The sequence below is a fragment of the Stenella coeruleoalba genome (assembly GCF_951394435.1).
Source record: "Stenella coeruleoalba genome assembly, chromosome: 1".
Lineage (NCBI taxonomy): Eukaryota > Metazoa > Chordata > Mammalia > Artiodactyla > Delphinidae > Stenella > Stenella coeruleoalba.
In genome coordinates, this window is record NC_137169.1 from 167,690,415 (window position 1) to 167,714,236 (window position 23,822).

At 45.0% G+C, this 23,822-nt stretch overlaps 1 protein-coding gene across 1 annotated transcript in view; it reads right to left on the reverse strand.

The window, feature by feature from the left end:
* Positions 1–18,554, reverse strand: part of PACC1 (proton activated chloride channel 1) — a 42,461-nt gene extending 23,907 nt beyond the window's left edge. Inside the window, exons 1-2 of the mRNA XM_079903061.1 lie at positions 18,414–18,554; positions 14,249–14,345 (exon numbers count right to left, since the gene is read on the reverse strand). Of these exons, the coding sequence (XP_079759187.1) occupies positions 14,249–14,345; positions 18,414–18,449 (133 nt within the window). The 5' untranslated portion in view covers positions 18,450–18,554. The remainder of the gene's footprint in view (positions 1–14,248; positions 14,346–18,413) is intronic.
* Positions 18,555–23,822: the final 5,268 nt, after the last annotated feature.

Consider the following 23,822-nt stretch of genomic DNA (forward strand, 5'->3'; position numbering starts at 1 on the left):
CAGAAGGGAGTAGCAGGACATACTGAAAGTGATGAAGGAGAAAAACCTGCACCCAAGATTACTCTATCCAGCAAGGATCTCATTCAGATTTGATGGAGAAATTAAAACCTTTACAGACAAGCAAAAGCTGAGAGAGTTCAGCACCACCAAACCAGCTTTACAACAAATGCTAAAGGAACTTCTCTAGGCAAGAAACACAAGAGAAGGAAAAGACCTACAATAACGAACTCAAAACAACTTAGAAAATGGGACTAGGAACATACATATCGATAATTACCTTAAATGTAAATGGACTAAATGCTCCCACCAAAAGACACAGATTGGTTGAACGGATACAAAAACAAGACCCATATATATGCTGTCTACAAGAGACCCACTTCAGACCTAGAGACACATACAGACTGAAAGTAAGGGGATGGAAAAAGATATTCCATGCAAATGGAAACCAAAAGAAAGCTGGAGTAGCAATTCTCATATCAGACAAAATAGACTTTAAAATAAAGACTATTACAAGAGACAAAGAAGGACACTACATAATGATCAAGGGATTGATCCAAGAAGAAGATATAACAATTGTAAATATCTGTGCACCCAACATAGGAGCACCTCAATACGTAAGGCAAATACTAACAGCCATAAAAGGGGAAATCGACAGTAACACATTCATAGTAGGGGACTTTGACACCCCACTTTCACCCATGGACAGATCATCCAAAATGAAAATAAATAAGGAAACACAAGCTTTAAATGATACATTAAACAAGATGGACTTAATTGATATTTATAGGACACTCCATCCAAAAACAACAGAATACACATTTTTCTCAAGTGCTCATGGAACATTCTCCAGGATAGATCATATCTTGGGTCAAAAATCAAGCCTTGGCAAATTTAAGAAAATTGAAATTGTATTAAGTATCTTTTCCGACCACAACGCCATAAGACTAGATATCAATTACAGGAAAAGATCTGTAAAAAATACAAAAACATGGAGGCTAAACAATACACTACTTAATAACGAAGTGATCACTGAAGATATCAGAGAGGAAATAAAAAAATACCTAGAAACAAATGACAATGGAGACACAACGACCCAAAACCTACGGGATGCAGCAAAAGCAGTTCTAAGAGGGAAGTTTATAGCAATACAAGCCCACCTTAAGAAACAGGAAACATCTCAAATAAATAACCTAACCTTGCACCTAAAGCAATTAGAGAAAGAAGAACAAAAAAACCCCGAAGTTAGCAAAAGGAAAGAAATCATAAAAATCAGATCAGAAATAAATGAAAAAGAAATGAAGGAAACAATAGCAAAGATCAATAAAACTAAAAGCCGGTTCTTTGAGAAGATAAACAAAATAGATAAACCATTAGCCAGACTCATTAAGAAAAAAAGGGAGAAGACTCAAATCAATAGAATTAGAAATGAAAAAGGAGAAGTAACAACTGACACTGCAGAAATACAAAAGATCATGAGAGATTACTACAAGAAACTCTATGCCAATAAAATGGATAACATGGAAAAAATGGACAAATTTTTAGAAATGCACAACCTGCCAAGACTGAATCAGAGAAATAGAAAATCTGAACAGATCAATCACAAGCACTGAAATTGAAACTGTGATTAAAAATCTTCCAACAAACAAAAGCCCAGGACCAGATGGCTTCACAGGCGAACACTCCAATAAAGATTTTTAAAAAAATAAGAAAGAAAGAAAAAAAACCCAAATCTTCCAACAAACAAAAGCCCAGGACCAGATGGCTTCACAGGCGAATTCCATCAAATATTTAGAGAAGAGCTAACACCTATCCTTCTCAAACTCTTCCAAAATATAGCAGAGGGAGGAACACTCCCAAATTCATTCTACGAGGCCACCATCACCTTGATACCAAAACCAGACAAGGATGTCACAAAGAAAGAAAACTACCGGCCAATATCACTGATGAACATAGATGCAAAAATCCTCAACAAAGTACTAGCAAACAGAATCCAACAGCACATTAAAAGGATCATACACCATGATCAAGTGGGATTTATTCCAGGAATGCAAGGATTCTTCAATATACGCAAATCAATCAATGTGATAAACCACATTAACAAACTGAAGGAGAAAAACCATATGATCATCTCAATAGATGCAGAGAAAGCTTTTAACAAAATTCAACACCCATTTATGATAAAAACCCTGCAGAAAGTAGGCATAGAGGGAACTTTCCTCAACATAATAAAGGCCATATATGACAAACTCACAGCCAACATCATCCTCAATGGTGAAAAACTGAAAGCATTTCCACTAAGATCAGGAACAAGACAAGGTTGCCCACTCTCACCACTCTTATTCAATACAGTTTTGGAAGTTTTAGCCACAGCAATCAGAGAAGAAAAGGAAATAAAAGGAATCGAAATTGGAAAAGAAGTAAAGCTGTCACTGTTTGCAGATGACATGATACTATACATAGAGAACCCTAAAGATGCTACCAGAAAACTACTAGAGCTAATCAATGAATTTGGTAAAGTTGCAGGATACAAAACTAATGCACAGAAATCTCTTGCATTCCTATACACTAATGATGAAAAATCTGAAAGTAAAATCAAGAAAACACTCCCATTTACCATTGCAACAAAAAGAATAAAATATCTAGGAATAAACCTACCTAAGGAGACAAAAGACTTGTATGCAGAAAATTATAAGACACTGATGAAAGAAATTAAAGATGATACAAATAGATGGAGAGATATACCATGTTCTTGGATTGGAAGAATCAACATTGTGAAAATGTCTCTACTACCCAAAGCAATCTACAGATTCAATGCAATCCCTATCAAACTACCACTGGCATTTTTCACAGAACTAGAACAAAAAATTTCACAATTTGTATGGAAACACGAAAGACCCCGAATAGCCAAAGCAATCTTGAGAATGAAAAACGGAGCTGGAGGAATCAGGCTCCCTGACTTCAGACTATACTACAAGGCTACAGTAATCAAGACAGAATGGTACTGGCACAAAAACAGAAAGATAGATGAATGGAACAGGATAGAAAGCCCAGAGATAAACCCACGCACATACGGTCACCTTATCTTTGATAAAGGAGGCAGGAATGTATGGTGGAGAAAGGACAGCCTCTTCAATGAGTGGTGCTGGGAAAACTGGACAGCTACATGTAAAAGTATGAAATTAGATCACTCCCTAACACCATACACAAAAATAAGCTCAAAATGGATTAAAGACCTAAATGTAAGGCCAGAAACTATCAAACTCTTAGAGGAAAACATAGGCAGAATACTCTATGACATAAATCACAGCAAGATCCTTTTTGACCCACCTCCTAGAGAAATGGAAATAAAAACAAAAATAAACAAATGGGACCTCATGAAACTTCAAAGCTTTTGCACAGCAAAAGAAACCATAAACAAAACCAAAAGACAACCCTCATAATGGGAGAAAATATTTGCAAATGAAGCAACTGACAAAGGATTAATTTCCAAAATTTACAAGCAGCTCATGCAGTTCATTAACAAAAAAACAAACAACCCAATCCAAAAATGGGCAGAAGACCTAAACAGACATTTCTCCAAAGAAGATAGACAGACTGCCAACAAACACATGAAAGAATGCTTAACATCATTAATCATTAGGGAAATGCAAATCAAAACTACAATGAGATATCATCTCACACCAGTCAGAATGGCCATCATCAAAAAATCTAGAAACAATAAATGCTGGAGAGGATGTGGAGAAAAGGGAACACTCTTGCACTGCTGGTGAGAATGTGAATTGGTTCAGCCACTATGGAGAACAGTATGGAGGTTCCTTAAAAAACTACAAATAGAACTACCATATGACCCAGCAATCCCACTACTGGGCATATACCTGAGAAAACCATAATTCAAAAAGAGTCATGTACCAAAATGTTCATTGCAGCTCTATTTACAATAGCCTGCAGATGGAAACAACCTAAGTGCCCATCATCGGATGAATGGATAAAGAAGATGTGGCATATATATACAATGGAATATTACGCAGCCATAAAAAGAAATGAAATTGAGCTATTTGTAATGAGGTGGATAGACCTAGAGTCTGTCATACAGAGTGAAGTAAATCAGAAAGAGAAAGACAAATACCGTATGCTAACACATATATATGGAATCTAAGAAGAAAAAAAAAATGTCATGAAGAACCTAGGGGTAAGACAGGAATAAAGACACAGACCTACTGGAGAATGGACTTGAGGATATGGGGAGGGGGAAGGGTGAGCTGTGACAAAGCGAGAGAGAGGCATGGACATATATACACTAACAAACGTAAGGTAGATAGCTAGTGGGAAGCAGCCACGTGGCACAGGGATATCGGCACGGTGCTTTGTGACCGCCTGGAGGGGTGCGATAGGGAGGGTGGGAGGGAGGGAGACGCAAGAGGGAAAGAGATATGGGAACATATGTATATGTATAACTGATTCACTTTGTTATAAAGCAGAAACTAACACACCACTGTAAAGCAATTATACCCCAATAAAGATGTTTAAAAAAAATGGATTAAAGACCTAAATGTAAGGCCAGAAACTATCAAACTCTTAGAGGAAAACATAGGCAGAACACTCTATGACATAAATCACAGCAAGATCCTTTTTGACCCACCTCCTAGAGAAATGGAAATGAAAACAAAAATAAACAAATGGGACCTCATGAAACGTCAAAGCTTTTGCACAGCAAAGGAAACCATAAACAAGACCAAAAGACAACCCTCAGAATGGGAGAAAATATTTGCAAATGAAGCAACTGACAAAGGATTAATTTCCAAAATTTACAAGCAGCTCATGCAGCTCATTAACAAAAAAACAAACAACCCAATCCAAAAATGGGCAGAAGATCTAAACAGACATTTCTCCAAAGAAGATAGACAGACTGCCAACAAACACATGAAAGAATGCTTAACATCATTAATCATTAGGGAAATGCAAATCAAAACTACAATGAGATATCATCTCACACCAGTCAGAATGGCCATCATCAAAAAATCTAGAAACAATAAATGCTGGAGAGGGTGTGGAGAAAAGGGAACACTCTTGCACTGCTGGTGGGAATGTGAATTGGTTCAGCCGCTATGGAGAACAGTATGGAGGTTTCTTAAAAAACTACAAATAGAACTACCATACGACCCAACAATCCCACTACTGGGCATATACCCTGAGAAAACCATAATTCAAAAAGAGTCATGTACCAAAATGTTCATTGCAGCTCTATTTACAATAGCCCGGAGATGGAAACAACCTAAGTGCCCATCATCAGATGAATGGATAAAGAAGATGTGGCACGTATATACAATGGAATATTACTCAGCCATAAAAAGAAATGAAATTGAGCTATTTGTAATGAGGTGGATAGACCTAGAGTCTGTCATACAGAGTGAAGTAAGTCAGAAAGAGAAAGACAAATACCGTATGCTAACACATATATATGGAATTTAAGAAGAAAAAAAAATGTCATGAAGAACCTAGGAGTAAGACGGGAATAAAGACACAGACCTACTGGAGAACGGACTTGAGGATATGGGGAGGGGGAAGGGTGAGCTGTGACAGGGCGAGAGAGAGTCATGGACATATACACACTAACAAACGTAAGGTAGATAGCTAGTGGGAAGCAGCCGCATGGCACAGGGATATCGGCTCGGTGCTTTGTGACCGACTGGAAGGGTGGGATAGGGAGGGTGGGAGGGAGGGAGACGCAAGAGGGAAGAGATATGGGAACATATGCATATGTATAACTGATTCACTTTGTTATAAAGCAGAAACTAACACACCATTGTAAAGCAATTATACCCCAATAAAGATGTTAAAAGAAAAACATGGCAGGTAAAAGCACATTCACTGTCATGAGCTGCTCATAACTGCAGTGGCAACAGGTTTCAGGTTGCTACATTCTGAGGGGGATTGAAAAGATCACAAGATAAAAGTGAAGGACTGAATTGGTGTGTAACGTCTGAACAGAATTTTTAAGAGTTGGTAGGGACCTGAAAGGGTATCTGGTCCAACCCCATTCCTTGTGCAGTGATCCTGGTCCCACAGTCAACACCTGGCACAGAATGAGGGTCCTAGAGTCCTGACTCCTAGCGCATGCTCTTCCGCTACACGACAGTAAACATCAGTCCTTAAGATTCAGTTACTAATGACGATAAAAGAAGATCTGATTGAAAAAACATAACCTCAAAACAAGCAGAACATTTTTAAGGTAAACTGCATATTACGTCTAGGCTGTACAACATGATGAACAATGACAGGCATCTGTGGGCAGGTGTCTCCGCTATCACAGCCAGAACATGATTTGAAATGTTCTGCCTTCATGGTGCCTTTGGGTAGGGAAAGAGGTGACTTTCTCCCTACTTATTCTCGAAACTTCAAAAAACAAACTAATTTAAGGCAAAAAGGCAAAAAGTTTAAGGCAAAAAACTAATTTAACAGAAAGGTCACATGACAACTGCACCATCTGTATTTGTTTGGCAGGGGTACCTGGACAAATTACTCTCGTGGGAACACGGGCCCAGAGTCTCTTCTGTTTCATTCACAGAAGCCAGGTTTAGCCTCTTCACAGGCCCTTCACTGATCCACAAATTGGCATGTAACGTAAATAAAACACTGTAGAATTGTTTATCATCCACACGTGCTATACGTGACACTCCGATTCTAAAAGTAGACACCGTTTCATTTTACCATTCTTTTAGACGGGTGCTGGATATCTGAGAAAATGTCCCACACACTCTGCAGTCAGAAAAACCAAACTCTGGCTTTTTTTGTGGCAAGCAGGATGAATGTATTTTAAAAGTATACATCCTTTATATATATATGCAAAGTCACAGTAGTAGAAGAGAAAAATAATGCACAAGATTTTCTTGGGAAAGGTAATTTATGAGTTTTGTAAAACCCATGACAGAATTGCTTCAAAAACCCAAACTTGCCCCAGAATGTAAGTCAGGCCATTAAGAGGATATGCAAAACATTGTGGGACCTTTATTTACAGGAAAGGAAACTGGCTGACTACCACAACCCTGCAAGACTCTACCTTGCAGAGAGCACTGGGCTAAGATGCATTCAGATTGTGAAGAAGAAATGACTTCTTTATCTCTTTTTCTTTTTAGTGATGTGGTGGGTTTGTTGTTTTAATTTTGTTTTGGTTTTTCTGTGAGATATAATTTACCTACCATAAAATTTACCTTTTTAAAGTGAATATATTTTGTAGTTTTTAAAATATTCACAAGGTGTATAACCATAACCACTAATTACAGAACGTTGTCATTACCCAAAAAGAAACTCCACACCCATTAGCAGTCACTCCACCTTTCTCCTGGTCCCTGGTAACCAATAATCTATTGGGTCGGCCAAAAGTTTCATTCAGTTTTTTCCGTAAGATGGCTCTGGTAGCACTTAGTTGTCCTTAACTTTGTTCAAAACAATTCTGTTAGATTGTTTGTGAGAGCTGTCATATCAGCGTGCATTTAAAAAAAGACTTATCAAAATTTGTGAATTTCTGTGTAGTCATTCTAATATGGAAGATGGAAAAGAGCAACATTTTCAGCATATTATGCTTTATTATTTTAAGAAAGGTAAAAACACAACCGAAATGCAAAAAAAAGATTTGTTCAGTGTATGGAGAAGGTGCTGTGACTGATTGAACGTGTCAAAAGTGGTTTGCAAAGTTTTGTGTTGGAGATTTCTTGCTAGAGGATGCTCCATGGTTGGGTAGACCAGTTGAAGTTGATAGCAATCAAATTGAGACATTAATTGAGAACAATCAACGTTATACCACACTGAAGATAGCTGCTGACATACTCAAAATATCCAAATCAAGCGTTGAAAATCATCTGCACCAGCTTGGTTATGTTATTCGTTTTGATGTTTGGGTTCCACATAAGTTGAGCCAAAAAAACCTTCTTGACCATATTTCCACACGCGAGTCTCTAATATAATGAAAATTTTCCGCTTTTTTTTTTTTTAAGATTTATTACTTATTTATTTAATTTATTTATTTTTGGCTGCATCAGGTCTCAGTTGCGGCATGCGGGCTCTTCGTTGCAGTGCGCGGGCTTCTCTCTAGTTGTGGCATGTGGGTTTTCTCTTCTCTAGTTGTGGCGTATAAGCTCCAGGGCGCGAGGCCTCTGTAGTTGTGGCGCACGGGTTTCAGAGCACACGGGCTCTGTAGTTTGCAGCACACAGGCTCTAGTTGAGGCACACCGGCTCAGTAGTTGCGGCACACGGGTGTAGTTGCCCCACAGCATGTGGGATCTTAGTTCCCTGACCAGGGATCGAACCTGCGTCCCCTGCATTGTAAGGCGGATTCTTTGCCACTGGACCATGAGGGAAGTCCCAAATGTCCCATTTTTAAAACAAACTGTGACAGGCGATGAAAAGTGGATACTGTACAATAATGTGGAATGGAAGAGATCATGGGGCAAGCAAAATGAACCACCACCAACCATACCAAAGGCCGTCTTCATCCAAATAAGGTGATGTTGTGTATACAGTGCGATTGGAAGGGAGGCCTCTACTATGAGCTTCCTCTGGAAAACAAAACGATTAATTCCAAAAACTACTGCTCCCAATTAGACCAACTGAAAGCAGAACTCGTGGAAAAGCATCTGGAATTAGTCAACAGAAAACACATAATCTTCCAACAGGATAACGCAAGATGGCATGTTTCTTTGACGACCAAGGAAAAATTGTTACAGTTTGGCTAGGAAGTTCTGATTCATGTGCCGTATTCACCAGACATTGCATCTTTGAATTTCCATTTATTTCGGTCTTTACAAAATTCTCTTAATGGAAAAATTTTCAATTCCCTGGAAGACTGTAAAAGGCACCTAGAACAGTTCCTTGCTCAAAAAGATAAAAAGTTTTGGGAATGTGGAATTATGAAGTTGCCTGAAAAATGGCAGAAGGTAGTGGCACAAAAGGGTGAATACATTGTTCAATAAAGTTCTTGGTGAAAATGAAAAATGTGTCTTTTATGTTTACTTAAAAACCGAAGGCATTTTCCGGCCAACACAATACTTTCTCTTTCTACGGATTTACCTATTCTAGGCAAGTCACATAAATGGAATCATATAATATGTGACCTTTTGTATCTGACTTCTTTCAACATATGGGGGTTCTAATTTCTCTATATCCTCACCAAAACTTGTTAATCATCATCTTATTGATTGCAGCCATCCTTGTAGGTATGAAGTGGTATCTCACTGTGGTTTAGATTTGCCTTTCCCTGATGACTAATGATGTTGAGCATCTCTTCATGTGTTTATTGGTCATTTGGATATCTTCTTTGAAGAAACATTACTCAGATTCTTTGCCCATTTTTTAATTGGGTTGTCTTTTTATTATTGAGCGTAAGAGTTCTTTATATATTCTAAATACAAGTCCCTTATCAGATATATGATTTGAAAATTTCTCCCATCTTGCGGGCTATCTTTTCACTTTCTTGATAGTAGCCTTTGATGCACAAAAGTTTTTCATTTTGATGAGGTCCAATTTACCTATTTTTCCTTTGGTTGCTTATCTTTATCTATTCTATTAATATACAACTGTTTCCATGGAGAACTGATTGTAATGACGAATTAACTGTTTTCCTCAATGTGATTACATCTCTGATGTAATAAACTGCTTATTCAATTAGCATGTCTGGTCTCATCTCTCCCTTTGAAAAGAATAATAAGTGGTTGTGCTTCCCCTGATAGAGAGGCAACGAACAGACTGAGGCTTTTACCACATTATGGTATGGAATTCTTTATCTCAGAGAGTAACATTGGGAACATAATCCTGGGCGCTAGATGCTTAACTCAAACCTCAGTTGCTAAATGCTCATACTGTCTTCCTGTCCTGCTACTCTTAGTTCCAGGCCCTGCATTCAACTCCAGCTCCACCTCCTCTTCTGACCTCCAAGTGTGGACATCCTCTGAGGCTCAGTCTCCATGGCCCTCTCTGCTCATTCCACGTTCTGTGTCCCTGGCTTTCTTCCAGGCCCCTAAACCGCCCACTACGGGTCCTCTCTCCGGTCAATCCTATACCTCTCACTGCCTCTAGGCCATCTCTAACCAGACCCACCACATCAACTGAAGCGTGGTGTGTGCACCGCAGATGAGCATCTTCTCTTCCAGCCACTTGCCCCTCCGGACTCTGTCTCTGTGTGGTATTATTCTCCCACTCACCTGGCTTCCAACCTCAGAGTCTTCTTTGGTTCTTTCTTCTACCCCCTCCCCTACATCAAAGCAGCCTATCACATCAGCCTTCAGCCTTTGACATGGCACGGTTGTCTCACTTCACCTTAATCCAGGCCCACAACCTGCCACACTGATCTTCCTAACATGCCCACTTCACTCCTCTTACTGCTCTGCTCCACTCCCTTTAAACACTGCCTGCCCCCTAGAGAAAGTCCAAACCCCGACACTCAAAGCCACCCCCAGTCTGACCCAGCTGAGCTTTCCTACCTCACCTCCCTCTGCTTCTCCTACCAACCCTCTGCTCCAACCACTGTACCACCCACCGACTCTGAAACACCCTATTGTCATTTCCATCTCTACGTGTTTGCGCACACACCCCTCCTCCCTGGCTAGCCCTTCTTTTTCACCCATATATCACCCTCCTTCAGATTAATCCCACTTCCTTCACCAACCAGCCCTCCTTCATTCACTCCTGAGGCACCTGTCTCTAGCATTTCTTTGGCCCTCATTCACTCATTCAAGTTGGCTTACATGAGATGCCTTCCTGCTCCAAATCCCCACCTCCCTCTCCCAGGGTACCAATACACACTGAGCACCTACAGAGGGCCAGGCACTCTACCAGGCACTGGAGTTACAATGGGGGTAGGGAGGGGACAAACCTTTGTGCCTCACAAAACTCAGGGGCAGGGCCTAGGGGCTGACACAATTAACGAAAGAATTATGGTCAATAAATGGACACTCTCAGCTGTGCTAAATGCTACAAAGGAAAAGTACTGAATATTAGAAAGCAGGTAACAGGGAGAAAAAGACCCCATTAGGTAGCTCGGGGCAGGCTGTGTAGAAGGAGGGCAAGTTCTTCTTTGGGTAACCTCCCGTCTCTCTCCACATGGCCTGAGTTCCCAGAAGTAGGCCATGCCTCACTCACCTTCTTCGTGGTTTTAGCATTGGGCATAAGGGTGAAGGAATCCATGAGTGACTCTGGTGAAGGAAGGGGAGGATTTTGGAACAAGAAAGCACCTCATCCAGGAACAACTGAGCCAGAGTCAGAACACGTTCAGAGACAGCCCTGGGTTCAATTTGAGCCCTGCTACTCTTTAACTCTGAGCACAGTACTTAACCTCTCTGTGCCCCAGGTTTCTGTCTATAAACTAGGACTAACCGCCTCCCTCAGAGGGTGGCTGGGAAGATTATGGGATAAAGTATATAGAAAAAGCCCTACCCAGGCTTAGTAGAGGAAAGCACCTAATCATTGGTGGCTGCTGTCATTAACCATTATTTTTATTATTCTTAGGGGACTCAGAGGCAGGAAGTGAGCTCTGAAAGTTGTACACCAGGTCATCAAATTCGGGCCAAGTCACTACTGAGACGAGCCAAAGGGGCTTCTGTGCACTGGATTGTCTGCAGTCTAAACAGGAGATGCGCCCAGGAGGGTTTCCCCAAAAGCAGGGAAGGCTCTTTGCCAGCCAAAGGAACTACCCGAAATTTGCTCTGCCTGAGGTCTGGCTGCCTGCCCTGACTGATCTCAGGCCTTGAGGCCCCAGGAACCTGAGGCAAAAGAGAGGCTGCCAAGGTCGAAGGTCATCACGGCCACTTCCTAATTTGCCTGGCATTTATCTATAAAAGGAAACACAACAGGAAACTTCATCTTTCCAAGTCTGGCCTCCCTCCTCTTCCTGCTGTCACCATCTATTCTCTTCTGACTGGGGGCAAGAGAGCAGTGCAGGGTGCAGTAGGCAGAATAAAGGCCCACGAGAGATGTCCACGTCCTCAATCTTGGAGCCTATAAATATGTCAAGTTACACGGCAAAGATGGGATCAGAGTTGCTAATCATCCGACCTTAAAACAGGGAAACTATTCTGGATTCTCTGGATGGGCCCAATGTAATCACAAGGGCTCTTTAAACATGGAAGAGGGAGGCAGAACGAGGAGATGTGAGGAAGACCTGAAGAGGGAAGGAGAGACATGACCCAAGGAAGGCAGGCAGCCTCGAGAAGCTGGAAAAGGCACTAAAATGGGTTTTTTCATGGAGACTCCAGATAGGAATTCGCCTGCCGACACCTTAATTTTAGCCCAGTGAGACCCATTTTGGACTTCTGATCTCCAGGACTCTCAGATAATACACCTGAGCTGTTTAAGTCACTAAGTTTGTGGTAACCTGTTACACACACAATAGAAACTAACATACAGGGCTTCTGAACAGTTCTCCCTGGGACCTGAGGGCTTCAGAGGCAATGCCCAGAGTCAGAGTGAGGGTAGTCAGGCTACGACCTTTGACACATTGGGCTTTAATAGAAGGATGCTTAAGATATTTTTTAAAAATCACGGGTGCAGTAGAAAGAGTCTGCGGTCAGACAGAGCTTGATCCAGTCTGTCTGTTGACCAGCTATGTGATCTTCCCACACTTCACTTGGCCTCTCTGAGCCTCAGGGCCTCATCAGGAATCATGAGGATGACCGCCTCCCAGGGCTGTTATGAGAATTAAATGGGCAGTGGGGATGACAGAGCCTGGCAGTCAGTAAACATGAGCTGCCCTTCCTGCCTCCTTCCTTCTACAAAGTCCTCTCTAAGGCTTAGGCACAATCACAGAATTTCCTATCCCGTTCCCCTCCCCTACAAATATGGGAATCCAGAGGAGCAGAAGCCCACCTCCCTCAATCCATCCAAGAAGCTGGAGTCAGGCTGGGACTCCATTCATTCACTCACTCACTCACTCATTCACTCAATGAATCCTTATTGCATGGCCAGGGCTGAATGGGGAGCAAAAGGGACTGTCTCCACCCTGGTGGAGTTTACGGTCTAGTAGAACACACAGACATTAATCAAACAGTCAGGCAAACACATATACCATTCCATCAGCAACAGCTGCAAGGGAGAGATGTGTAGGCTACGAGTGACGGGGGAGGTGATCTAGCCAGGAGGTCAGAGAAGGCTTCGCAGGGAAAAAATGAATGAGCTGAGAGCTGAAGGGTGATTACGCATTAACAAGGTGACAGACGGAAGAGAATTCCAGGCAGAGGAATAAAACTAAAAAGAGGCCCAGGGGTGGGAAGGAGGCCCAAAGTAAAAGAAGGCCAGCATGGCTGAGGAGCAGTGAAGAAGGGGAAGTAGGGAAGGAAGGAAAAATAAATGACTTTCGGGTTCAACTGGGTGGTGATGGTACCATTCCTGGAAACAGGAGACACTGGAAGAGGGCGAAGCTGGCAGTGGGGAGGCCATGAGGTCAATTCTGGACGTGTGGAGTTCAGGGGACCTTTGGGACATCCTGGCAGAGCCACCATCTGGGAATCTGGATACACAGGATATGAGAACAGGTAACCTCTGGGCCAGAGATATAACCACGGGAGTCACGTGTGAGCAAACAGTGACTAAAGCAGGGGAGGGGGCCTGAGTGAGGTCACCTGCCAGAGACTGAGAGAAGGAGGCCTCTGAGAAACATTTAACACCCAAGAGCTGGTAGGTAACTGCAAAGGAGGCTGGAAGGAGTGACCTGAGAAGTAAAGTGTCACATCATGGAAGCGAAGGGAGCAGAGCGTATCCGGGATGAAGAAGTGGTTGACGGTATCCAACATTCCTGCAAGGCTCTACAAGATGCCACCTTACTGATGGGACCACCCAGTTGGGCGACAAAACTGGACAGGCCTGATGTCCGGGGATGAGGCCTATCAGATAATCGCCCAGAGTGCCCTGGGAAGCGACCCAGGTATTAGAGGCTCAACTGCTGACAGCGTCCCTGGGAAAAAGCAACAAAAAAACAGAGACCCAAAGTTCTTGTCATTGTATCCAATGGCCTGGCCTCAGGATCTGGCTCAAACTAGAGGACAGAAAAGAGCAGATGCCGGCTTGGACACATCCTCTGTCCCAAGGCTGGTTAAATATGTATAGCTCTAAAACGAGGGCAATACTTGAGATCCGACACCAGGCAGGGGCTGTGCCTCCGACACAGGTCCCCAGCTGGCGAGGAGCCTGGACTGGGGCCTCCGGCTGCGGCAGTGGCTCAGCACCGTTTGCCGGCACTTCCACCCCCAGCGCTGAACCCACTTACCTGGTAAGATCCCTGGACCCTGGACTTTGACCGCCTCCTTTTCCCGCTCGTCCGCCTGCTCTGAGTTCTCAACCACCTGATCCAGCTCCTCACTCAGCTAAAGGGAGAAACAAAGAGGGCAAGGAAGTCAGCTACATCAGCTTTGCTTTTCTGGACTAGAATAAGAAAGCAGAAGCTGTTTCTCACTTAACTGTCATCAAAAAACAAACAAACAAAAAAAGAAATCACATGATATAGGGTATGTTATACCAATTCTACAGATTAGCACACTGAAGCTCAGAAAATTCAAATAACTTCTGTGTGTTAGTTTCCCAGGCGGCGGTAACAAAGCACCACTAACTGGGTGGCTTAAAATAACAGGAATTTATTCCCTCACAGTTAGGGAGACTAGAAAGCTGAAATCAAGGTGATGGCAAGGTTGGTTCCTTCCAAGGGCTGTGAGGGAGAACCTTTTCCATGCCTCTCTTCCAGCTCCAGATAATGGCCAGCAACCCTTGGTGTTCCTTGCTTGTAGACGCATCCCATCTCCGATCTCTGCCTCCATCTTCACACGGAGTCTCTGTGTCTCCACATGGTCAATCTTCTTATAAGGACATCATTCGTACTGGGTTAGGGCCCATTCTACTTCAGCATGACTGCGTCTTAACTAAATACATCTGCAATGACCCTATTTCCAAATAAGGTCACTTTCTGAGGTGCTGGGGGTTAGGACTTCAACATACCTTTTTGAGGAAGACAATTCAACCCACAATACTTTCCATGGCCACAGAGCAAAGAGCAAAATCCAAGTTAGTCTAGTTCCAAAACCCATGCTCTTAATCACTTCCCAAAGAAGGAGGAAATGCAAGCTTAGAGTCTGCTGAGGGAGCAGAGGGAACAGAAGTTGGTGTCAGAGCTAAAGTCCACCAACTCAGGCTGCAAATGGCAGAACAAAGTGGGGAGGGCAGACCACCCAGAGACAGGTGCTAATTAGCAGCCTAATAGCAAGCAACCTCCACCTCACTTCATCAGCGTTTTCACCTGTCAAATGGCGACGATGATACAATGATAACCAACAAGGTTCCACAGCATTAAGGAGAAAACCAAGAAACACCAAGACCAGAGTTTAGAGGAGGACCTATCACTGGATTGGGAGGTGAGGGAGGGGACAGACTTCCCAAGTATTTTCTTAGGCTCACAGGGTCAACACTTAAGGTCGCAGGACATCATTAAAAATTCACCTCTAAGAAACTTGAGTTAAAGCAAAGCTCTTACGTATCTAATATTCTTCCATCTCCTTCTCCATGCCTCTGCTCCTGCCCTTTATTTATTTTTAACATCTTTATTGGCGTATAATTGCTTTACATTGTTGTGTTAATTTCCGCTTTATAACAAAGTGAATCAGCCATATGTATACATATATCCCCATATCTCCTCCCTCTTGCATCTCCCTCCCACCCTCCCTATCCCACCCCTCTAGGTGGTCACAAAGCACCGAGCTGATCTCCCTGTGCTATGTGGCTGCTTCCCACGAGCTATCTATTTTACATTTGGTAGTGTATATATGTCCATGCCCCTCTCTCACTTCACCCCAACTTACCCTTCCCCCTCCCCGTGTCCTCAAATCCATTCTCTACGTCTGCGTCTTTATTGCTCCTCCCCTTTAGAATCAGGTAAAGCCTCTAGTTTAAAGCCCTAAAGCCCAAAAGAAAAGAAAACCAACACGTGAAAGATGACACCATGAAACACAGGCCCACAGTGGGAAGGAACACAGATCAAGAGGTCCCCAGGGCTCTTTCCCTTTTGCTGGCCAAAGGGCAAGGAGGATGTTAGTCCTGGGAAGGCCCAGCGCTCTCTGATCCAAGCCTCGCACAGGTTCAGCCTAACCCTAACACACTCCTAGCCCAGTTCCCCTGCTGACTACCTGCAGCCATAATAAACCCACCTCCTTGCCCGGCCCTGGCCAAATTCTCCAATGCCCCATCCTGCAAAACCCAAATCTCCCCCCAGCAAAGAAACCTAACTCGGAGCTAGGTCCACTCTCAGAATGACCCACACAAGAAAGCTTCAGGAGGCCTCCTTCTTCTGAAGAAGGTGAGAGACAGGGACTTCAGAACGGGCCACTAACGAAAGTAAGAGGAGGGGTCCTTCCAGTGTCTCCCACCAACGGAAACTGAATCCACCCTCGGCCTTACCCCTGCAAGCAGGATAACCGCCTATATTTTAATAAATATTTTAGGAGCCCTGCTCGGTAAGGAGATAATGCAGGTTGCGTGTGAATGGTAAGGGACATGGTCCTGTAAACCAGGACCCCAAAACTCCCCAGAAGCAGGAGCTGCCCACACCCTGCTAATAAGAACTAGCATTCACTGAGGGGTCACGACTGCCAGGCACTGAGCTGAGCACTTTCACAGACCAACTCATCTAACCCTCAGAGCCCTGTGAGATAGGGACTATCATTACCTTCATTTTGCAGACGAAGAAACTTGAGGCTCAGAGAAGTTAAGTAACTTGACAAAAGTCACACAAATGGCAAGAGGCGAGGCAGGATAGGAATGCGGGTTTTTTGACTTAAAAGTCCTAGTATCTACCCACTATGCTCTATTCCCTACAAACCTGAAAACTTTCAGAGTCAAGGAAAGACACAACTCATTTCCCAGGATTCCCCCACTGCCTTGGGTACAGAATCTAGGGGCCACAGAAACCACAGCACTGGTTAAAATCCATCAGGCTCCTTTGGGACAAAGGAAATGGTAGGAGAAATACAGAAATTTGTCCCAAAGTCAGATTCTAGCCCAGATCCCACACTACAAAATGGCAAGCCTCAGGCAAATCTCGTCTGTCTTCAACTTGGCTTCCCCTTCTACTACGGGGCTAAGGCATCTGCTTTATATACTCCACACAGTATCATTTACAAAGGGAGAAATGTACATCAGTATTGATCAGTATTGATCAAGACAGCAGCAGTTCACATGAGAAGGACTGGCAGGATGACAGACTCGTCTGGGAAGTGAGACCCCTATGGAGCATGTGAGATTTGAGATCCCTCCTTGCACAATGGGGGGAATTTTAACCAAAGGAGTTTGAGAAGGGGTTAAAGAAGAAGAAATGGTGTGAGCATAGGCATAGCAGGAGCACGTTTTTAATCGGTGACTTTCCAGTGCCGCCAGAACCTAGGTGGGTGAGGAGATGACGAAGGTAACAGAAGACACGGCTGCAGGGCTGTGAAAACTTGTAAGAAGTTTGGACTGTTCTGGGTAGACCAACAGCAGCATCAGGTGTATGTAAAAAGGAATGCTCGGAGATCAAGGCAGGGCCCAGCATGGGAGACACCGAAGGGAGAGTTGGTTAGAGCAGACTTGGGGTCACAAACCTGAGGATTGAGGATATGGAACTGCCTGAACTTGCCAAGGGAGGGGAGCACGGTGAGGGACACAGGGGAGGGAAGAGAACTAGAAATGACCAAGGTTTGGGACCCTAGAGGAGGAGAAGGAGAGCAGTTCACTAGTGTCAGTAAGAGTCAGCAGGAGGAGCTGGTCTGAGGGAAGGGCTGGAACCGCAGCCTGCAGCGCAGCACAGACAAGAATGAGACAAAGAACTGGAAAGTTAGAGTTACAGTCGTGGGAGGAGGTGAAAGTGGAGAGAGAAACGGAACGGGGCGAGAAGCAGCTCTGTCGGTGAAAGCACATTTTCAAAGTTGGTTGGCCATCAAAACGAGCTGTAATTATCGCTATCGTTAGCAGCTGCAGGGGCCACGAGGCCTTGGGCGTGGAGGGGGCTGATGCCCACCGCGCCTCTGCCCAGCTGGGAGGAAGGCGCGGGTGTTTCCACTTGTTGCAAAGAACCTCGGCGTGGGGGGCGGGGGGGAGTCCGCCCGGCGGACCGCGCTGCTGCCTGGGTCGGACGAGGCTTTAATCATTCACCTGATGGTTAAGGGTCGAGACTCCGGGGCCCCGGCTCCATCCTTCTGCCAAGCAAAGGCAGCATCCGGAGGAGGCTCGGCGCCCCGCTTCCTTCCTGCTCCGCCGCAGCTCAGCACGCGGGGACCCCTCCTCCAAAGCACTCACCGCTACTCGGAGGCGGGCTCTGCCCGCCCGGACGCCCCCCACAGCCCAGCAGCCCAGACCCCCGGGACCCGCTCTGCCTCACAGGAAAATTTGCTTTCGCCCCCGCCCCTGCCTTGTACCTCTTGGTAGGATGTGGAGAGCTCCTGGCGGATCATGGCACTGACCGGACCTAAGGCAAACCTGAGCCCGCTGCGATCCCCGGGAAGCAGCTAGGCGAGCACCGCGGCTGCAGCGCCGAGACCTGCCGGCTCTCCGAGGCGAAACCGGTCCGCAGGAGCGGCTTCGAGACAAGGCGGGGCGCACTCGGCGCATGCGCCTCGCCCCCGCCGCCGCTGGAGCCGCGAAAGGGTTGCTGGGAAATGTAGTTCTGGGCGTGAGGGCCCCACTCAGCATTCCCGGAGTAGCGAAGCCTTTGAGTTACCCAGAGCCAGGCTTAACCCGCACGTTAGACGCACGTGCTTTCCTCTTCTTTTACTTCCTCTCTTTATTGGAGGGGGAAGGACGGCGAAAATGAGTGGAAAGTGGAACAAGGGGGCCAAGTCAGACAGATAGGAGATCCTAATCTATAATTGAAAGAGGAAGCTTGGCCTTGTAGGTTATAACCATAGTTATAAGCACGTTCGTGCCCATTATGCCTTTCATCCTGCGAGGAACCCTGTAAAGAATACATTTTTCTCTCTGTTTTACAGGTGAGGAAACTGAGGTACCTTGTTTCAGAAGGGATGGGGAGAAGGCCATAAACAAGTGAAGATTATTTAATCCAGGAACAGATGACAAAATCCAAGTTCTTTCCATTATTCCTGGGGCAGACACTTGGAGTCAGGACCTCTAGATTCTTGTCCTGGCTCTGCCCTCCTCCCACAGGTCTTGTAATACTCTGAGCCATCCTCTGTTCACCTTAGAATGCAACTGCTAAACCCTGCCCTGCTTCACAGGTCCTTATTTGAGCCAAAACAGGTCCTGCAGCGAAACCCAAAGGTGCTGTTCACAGTAGCAAAAGCCTCCTGCCCTGACTGTGGTGGAAAATTGGGTGTTTGCCCTGTGGCAGGGTGGACCCACATCATCCCCTCTTCCTGCTGCCTGAACAGCTGTTCTATGTGGCTGCCCTGGGCTGCTTAGTAGTGAAGCAGATAGAGGTTGCCTATGTCTTGGTGAATGCTGCTCTGTGTTCCGGGCAGCTGCAACTCTGCAAACCCCTGCACTCAGGGCCTCTTCCCTCCTCAGTGGCAACCATAGTAGCACCAACCACATCAGAGCAGCCTGGACCTTCAGAGTGTTAGTACTGGGAGGCCTCCACCACCTCTTCTGACCACCCTACCCCAGCCCAGACCCTCTGCTCTCACATCTATTAAATGGGACAATATATATAGCACCTAACACATTGTAGGCATTCAGCAAATGTTTGTTAAATTTATGAATGGAACACTTATTGCATCCATTTCAGTTAACAGTTGCTTACCCAAACAAATAAACAACAACAAACAACTTATTGAATTACTTACTGCTTTACTACAAGGGAGGTTGATAGAACAAGTCACACAATCATAGAAATTTAGAACTAGAAGGAACCAGAGAAATCTAGTCCAGCCCTATCATTTCTCTCTACTCTTTGTTGGTATGAGCAAACTGGAAAATTATGGGCTCCCACATTTGAAGGAGATACTGACAAATACAATATCTGACATGGTTTAACAAATACAGTGTGCCAGGCGCTGGGATATAGACATGAATAGGGTACTCCAAGGTCCTTGCTCTTGTGACTCTTCCATGCTAGAGTCAAGAAACAGACATTGAACACGTTAATAGAATTTTCTGTACTTGCTGTCCCCAAGTCCTTTCCTCCCATTTCCACATGAGCACACACCAATCAGGCTTTTATGTTCTCCACTCCACTGAAACGGTGCTTATTAAGGTTACAAATGACCTCTGCGTTGTCAAATCAGATGGCCATTTGCCTATCCTCCTCTCGATCTATCAGCAGTACTGGACTCAGGTCATCCTCCCTCTTCCTTGTACACTTTCCTCCCCTGGCTTCAGGACACCACACGCTCCCACTTTGCTTCCCACGTCACTTGCTGCTCCTTCTCCAGTCTCCTTTGCTGGTTTCTCCTCATCCCCTCAACTCTACAGGGTCGCCTTCCTCAAGCTAGGTCTCTGATCTTTCTACTCACTCCCTAGGGACTAATAAAGTGGTCTCCTCTAGTCTCATGGCTTGAATTACCATCTACATCCTAAGGATTCCCGTTATGGGTTGAATTGCGTTCCCCAAAAAGATATGTTGAAGTCCCAACCCCTGGTACCTCAGAATGTGACCTTCCTTGGAAATAGAATTGTGGCGGATGTCATTAGTTGAGATCACACTAAGCAAGGTGATCCCTTCGTCTGTTATAACCTGTGAATTTACAGGAAGATGGAAGACGATAGGAAGGTAGACACACAGGGTGAATGCCCTGTGATGACAGAAGCAGAGATTGCAGTGATGAAGCTGTAGGCCACTCACTTCCTCACCATCTACAGGTCTTTCTCGCAACATCACCTTATCAGCAATGCCTCCTCTGAAGCACCCTGCAAACTCCATTGCCAGCTCGTGCCCCTACACTGCTTTATATTTCTCCCCAGCGTGTACCACCTTCTGACTTTCATTTTCAGTCTCCCTGCACTAGAATATAAGGTCCGCGAAGGCAGGGTGCTTATGTGTCTTGTTCATTGCTGTATCCCAGTGCCTCCAACAGCGCCTGGCAGTTACTGGTACTCAACGAGTAGTTTAGTAAATAAACGAACAAAATAATTTCACATAGTGACAAGAGCGCTAAAGAAAGGAAAAGGGACCACGTGATAGCACGTGATACGGCAGCTGTGGAGGGAGGTGCTGATTGTGGGGAGTCAAGAGAGGCCTCAAGATGGTAGTTACTTGTGAGTTGAGACCTGAGTGACAAGAGGGTCATGATGACCTGCACCCCAGGAAGAGGGCACCGGTACAGTACAGAGGCCCAGGCTGGGACCCAAGCAGAAGGCAATGTGGCTGGAGGGGACCAATGGAGGGGCACTTAGGAGACAGAGTCAGAGGGGCAGGCAGAGGCCAGATCCTGGAGACTGGGTTGTGCTGATCCTGGGCTTGTTTGCTCTCAGATCCCATTCTCACCTCTCCTGCTCAGCTCTCGGTTACCGGGGCTGGCCCTGAAGGCTGGGTTTCCACTGGGTTCAGTCGAAGCACTGCTCGGAGGCTGGAGGGGATCTGCGCAAGGGGGAAGCCAAGGTTTTTCCTTCCCTTGCTCTCTGCCTCTGGCAGCTTCCCTTCCATAGCTCTAGCCCCTGGTGCAAAGGTTTTTTGGTGGTTGTAGCTTCGGTTAGGTGACCCAGGCTCCTAAACTCTAAAAACACCAGGATGTTGCCAATCTTCCTGCTTTGCTAATCTCTGGGCTCCCTTGGGGTTGCTTCTCAGCCTCTTGCATCACCTATGTAACCAACTCCCTGCATTACAGCCATTCTGTTTTACTTAGATTAGTTTCTGTTTTCCTTGCAGATAACTTACTGATTCATTTGGAAAAATGAAGCTGGGTTCAAGTAGGGAAGGGCAATCAGGGGGATGCCTGGAGAAATCCAAGGGCATATGAGCACGCTATTAAATTATAGACTCACACTCAGTGTCTCAGGGACGAGGAAGCTAGATCTGATCAGTAGAAATTATAGGGAGTTTCTTTTGGCTCAGAGCAGTTCCTAACAAATCCAGCTGCAGGGAGAGAAAGGGCTCAAGCAGAGAAGCAGCACCCCGTACTGCTGGAACAGGATGCCTCAGGAAGAGGGTGATATTCTAAGGGTTTAGAAGAGCCTCTTCTAACCTGGAGACCCTGTGACGTGGTGTAATGTGGATACGGCACAGCTTACACAGCTTTTCACATCCATACCATTTTTACTTTTGACACAGCCCTATCCAGGAGGCAGGCTGGTACGTTACTGATGTGGAAATTAAGATTCAGATGATTTGTGGACAGACCCTGTTTAGGCTGCTCTGCACTAGAAGCCCATTCTGTTGAAGTACATGGATGAGAAGGTGCGGTCACTGAGAGGAGGTGTAGCCTGGCGGTCAGGGGCTCTGGGACACAGGGCCTGTGCTCAGAGTCTTGGCTCTGCCACCTACTGTGTGACCTTGAGCAAGGCACCTAAGGTCTGTGTACTTCAGCTTCATCATCTGTAAAATGGGTGATAATATTTCTTACTTCCTAGAGCTACAGTGAGGATTAAATGAGATAATACACGTAAAAGTGCTTGGCACACAGCAAGCCTATCTTTGGTGGCCGGTTCTCCTAACCACAAAATCTTGGCAAACCCCAAGAACTCAGTCCTTGGTCCTCCCTCCTTCCGATCCACGTGCCGCTCCTTGACAATCTCATCCATTCTGTGGCTTTAAATGAAACCTATATGCCAAGGATTCCAAAATTTATATCTCTAGCCTGGAACTCTTCCTCCAATTCCAGACTCATATAGCCAACTGTCTACCTGATCCTTCCACTTGGCTATCTAAGTGTTCTCAAACTGAACAAGCCTGATCTTGATCTTCCCCAAGACCTGCTCCTACCATCTCTCCTTATCTCAGTAAGTGGCAACCCCATCCTTCCAGTTGCCCAGGCCAAAACCCTCAGGGTCATCCTTGGTTCCTCTCTGTCTCTCAGACCCCATGTCTTGTCTGTCAGCAAATCCTGCCAGCTACACCTTCAGAACAAATCCGTGATCCACCCACTTCTCACCACGTCCCTTGCTACCACCTGGGGCCAAACCATCTTCATCTCTCACCTGGATTATAACAGTAGCTCCCTGCTTCAGTCCTTGACTTCCCCTCCTACCCCTCTTCCCTCCTCGCTGTTCCTCCAACAAGCCGGGCACTATCCTTCCTCAGCATTTAAGCAGTTTTCCCTTTGCAGGGATTGTCCTCCCCCAGGTTACCTCCCTCACCTCCTGTAGATGTTCATACAAATACTGCCTTCTCATTGGGGCCTTCCCTGGTCAGCCTATTTAAAATTGCAACTCCCAATGCTCCCTATCCCTTTGCCCACTTTATTTTTCTCCCTAGCATTCCTCACTATCTAACATACTACTTATGTATCGTGTTTGTCTATTTCGCCCATAGAATGTAAGCTCCATGGGGCGTGGATCTGTCTTGTTCAGCGATGTGCCTCCAGTGACCTGGTACATGGAGGCCCTCAAAAAGTATTTGCTGAATAAATCAGTGAAGAAATCCTTGCACAAATGTTAGCTATAATTATTTCAGTGCATGTCTTGTGCCCTACCCTCTGCAAAAATCCTTTGGGGACTCGAAATTTAAACACAACTGGGAAGAAAAAAAAATCAGCCAAAAGTAAAAGTGAATTAATAAAGTTGGGGTCCTAGGTTGTAAATCTCTCTTCCTAGGTGCTGGAATGTTGGCTGTGTCAACTCTGTACCTAATCAAGGAACTGCTGTAACAGACGCCACTGTTTGGCGCAACTTTCGGTGCGCAGTCCGGAGTCGGGAGCCCCCAGAATCCTAGCTCC